Below are 1888 nucleotides of genomic sequence, written 5' to 3'. Positions count from 1 at the left end.
GTGCTGCTGCTCTCCACCTCTCAGCCTGAAGCTCCTCCTCCTCCTCCTCCTCCTCCTCCTCCTCCTCCTCCTCCTCCTCCTCCTCCTCCTCCTCCTCCTCCTCCTCCTCCTCCTCCTCCTCCTCCTCCTCCTCCTCTTCCCCCTCCCGCCAGCACTCTATAATAATAATAGCACGTGCCGCCTCCTCACGTACGTTTTGCTGTTCCTGCTTCTTCCTGTCCTGCAGCATGCAGAAAAAAACGTTAGGTTATATACATTAAGAAAAAACACATTTTCTTGTTTCAACAATTCAACAATGATTGTTATTATTTATAAAACAAAAGTTGAAGAAAGCTTAATAAATCGTCTCATGCTGCTGTGCTGGACAAGTCGGTTAATAATATAACACGTCAGCGAAGAAGCCACCAAATCGCAACCGCAGTTGTTGCATCAGCCGTGGCTTGAACCCGCGATCATCAATTGCACATTCTACTGCAATTTTACTATTTGTCTTAGCACAGACTCACTCACCACTCCGGGCGGAGTAGCCGATGACTTGGACCGGGCAGCGTTAGTATATATTCTACAACTTACTTGTAAATCGCCCTTACTGCCGACGTGTCCTTTCAAGGACGCTAAATCTGTTTCTTTGTGCTTTTGTTGCGGTGTATTGATTGGTATTTGTCTTGTTCCGTGGCTCGCGCGCATTAGACACATGTCGTCTTCTGCTTCTTCGCGGCTTGTTTTCTACTTGGCGCCTGCTCCATAAATAAAATTTTAAAAACGTCCTGATAGCTCTCGCTGTGACGGTCTCATTTCAATTGTCTGTTTGTCGTCGGCGAGCGGTGAGAAGTAGGGGCGGCGCACTTTATTACTAATATACGACAAAGCGCGATTCGCGGGGTTGTTGTATTGGTGGTTGTTGTGCTCTATTCTCTGTTCTTCTCTGCGTGATATTTAGCATCATCATCATTTAGCATCATCATCATTATAGATTGCGCCCACCAGTAGTTGTTGGACGACAAAGAAGTACATACATATAATTTAGCACTTCTGGAACTAACTCCTATTTTTCAGCACGTATCACAGCAGAGCACGTATATCTTGTCAGGCGTGTCCTTATACTTTCTGCAAAGGCGTGTCCTTATTAATTACGTCAAGGACGCTCTTTTGCTAAAGCTGCTGCTGTATTAGACATATAGATATAATAATAGCATCAGTGGAACATCTCCTGCAGATGGAGGAGGATGATGACGATGACGATGACGATGATGATGATGACGATGAATAATTACATCACGAACAATCTCTCTGTGTCAGAGTCCGTCCCCCTCCTGCTGTCCTGCTGTCGGTCACTCTGTGTCGCTCTGTGTCCATTCCCAGAAATATCACCAAACCCTCTCCGTCCTCTCCGTATCGGCGTATCTGTGTCTCTCCACCACGTCCTCCACCGTCTCGCTACTATACCTCCACCGTCTCCCCACCCCCACGACTTTCCTCCCAACCTTATAATTATAAGCATGTCAAGCGGCGTATCTTTTTGGGCAGTGCGCCGTTGAAGATGAACGTTTAGGAGATGTGTACTAATAGTACATGTGTGCACGACACGCCGCGTCTCTGTACACAGATGTATACAGACGTGTATGTGCTCTTCTGTGTGCTGCTCTGTGATAAGACAAAAAAAGAGGTATATTGCTAGTAGTAGTCGTAGTAGTTGTATCTGTTGTAGCTTTTGTTGAGTGGTGGCAACGGCAACAATAAGCTGATGGATGTACATTTACTGTTGTTGCTATTATTATTAGCAGTACCAAACTCTGCTGCTGCGGCCGCCATATCGTGTCATCATGGAGGGGTGTTTTGCTTATTATTAGGTAGGGCTTCATTATTTTTCTGCTGCAGGGAGCTGAAC

The 1888-nt window shown here is 46.1% G+C and overlaps 2 protein-coding genes across 2 annotated transcripts in view; both read right to left on the bottom strand.

Moving 5' to 3' along the window:
• Positions 1-17: 17 nt before the first annotated feature.
• VOLCADRAFT_101334 (uncharacterized protein) lies at positions 18-696 on the bottom strand (the record flags this gene model as incomplete). The annotated part of the gene is made up of 2 exons (XM_002959772.1): positions 18-220; positions 574-696. Coding segments are annotated over 2 exons (326 nt in total), but the record flags the coding sequence as incomplete, so codon positions are not given.
• Positions 697-1270: 574 nt separating this feature from the next.
• Positions 1271-1888, bottom strand: part of VOLCADRAFT_85035 (uncharacterized protein) — a gene marked incomplete at its 3' end in the record, with an annotated part of 2850 nt that continues 2232 nt past the window's right edge. Inside the window, exon 4 of the mRNA XM_002959771.1 lies at positions 1271-1642. Within this exon, the coding sequence (XP_002959817.1) occupies positions 1271-1642 (372 nt within the window). The remainder of the gene's footprint in view (positions 1643-1888) is intronic.

The sequence above is a fragment of the Volvox carteri genome (assembly GCF_000143455.1).
Source record: "Volvox carteri f. nagariensis unplaced genomic scaffold VOLCAscaffold_749, whole genome shotgun sequence".
NCBI lineage: Eukaryota > Viridiplantae > Chlorophyta > Chlorophyceae > Chlamydomonadales > Volvocaceae > Volvox > Volvox carteri.
This window is presented reverse-complemented; position numbering and strand designations above follow the sequence as displayed.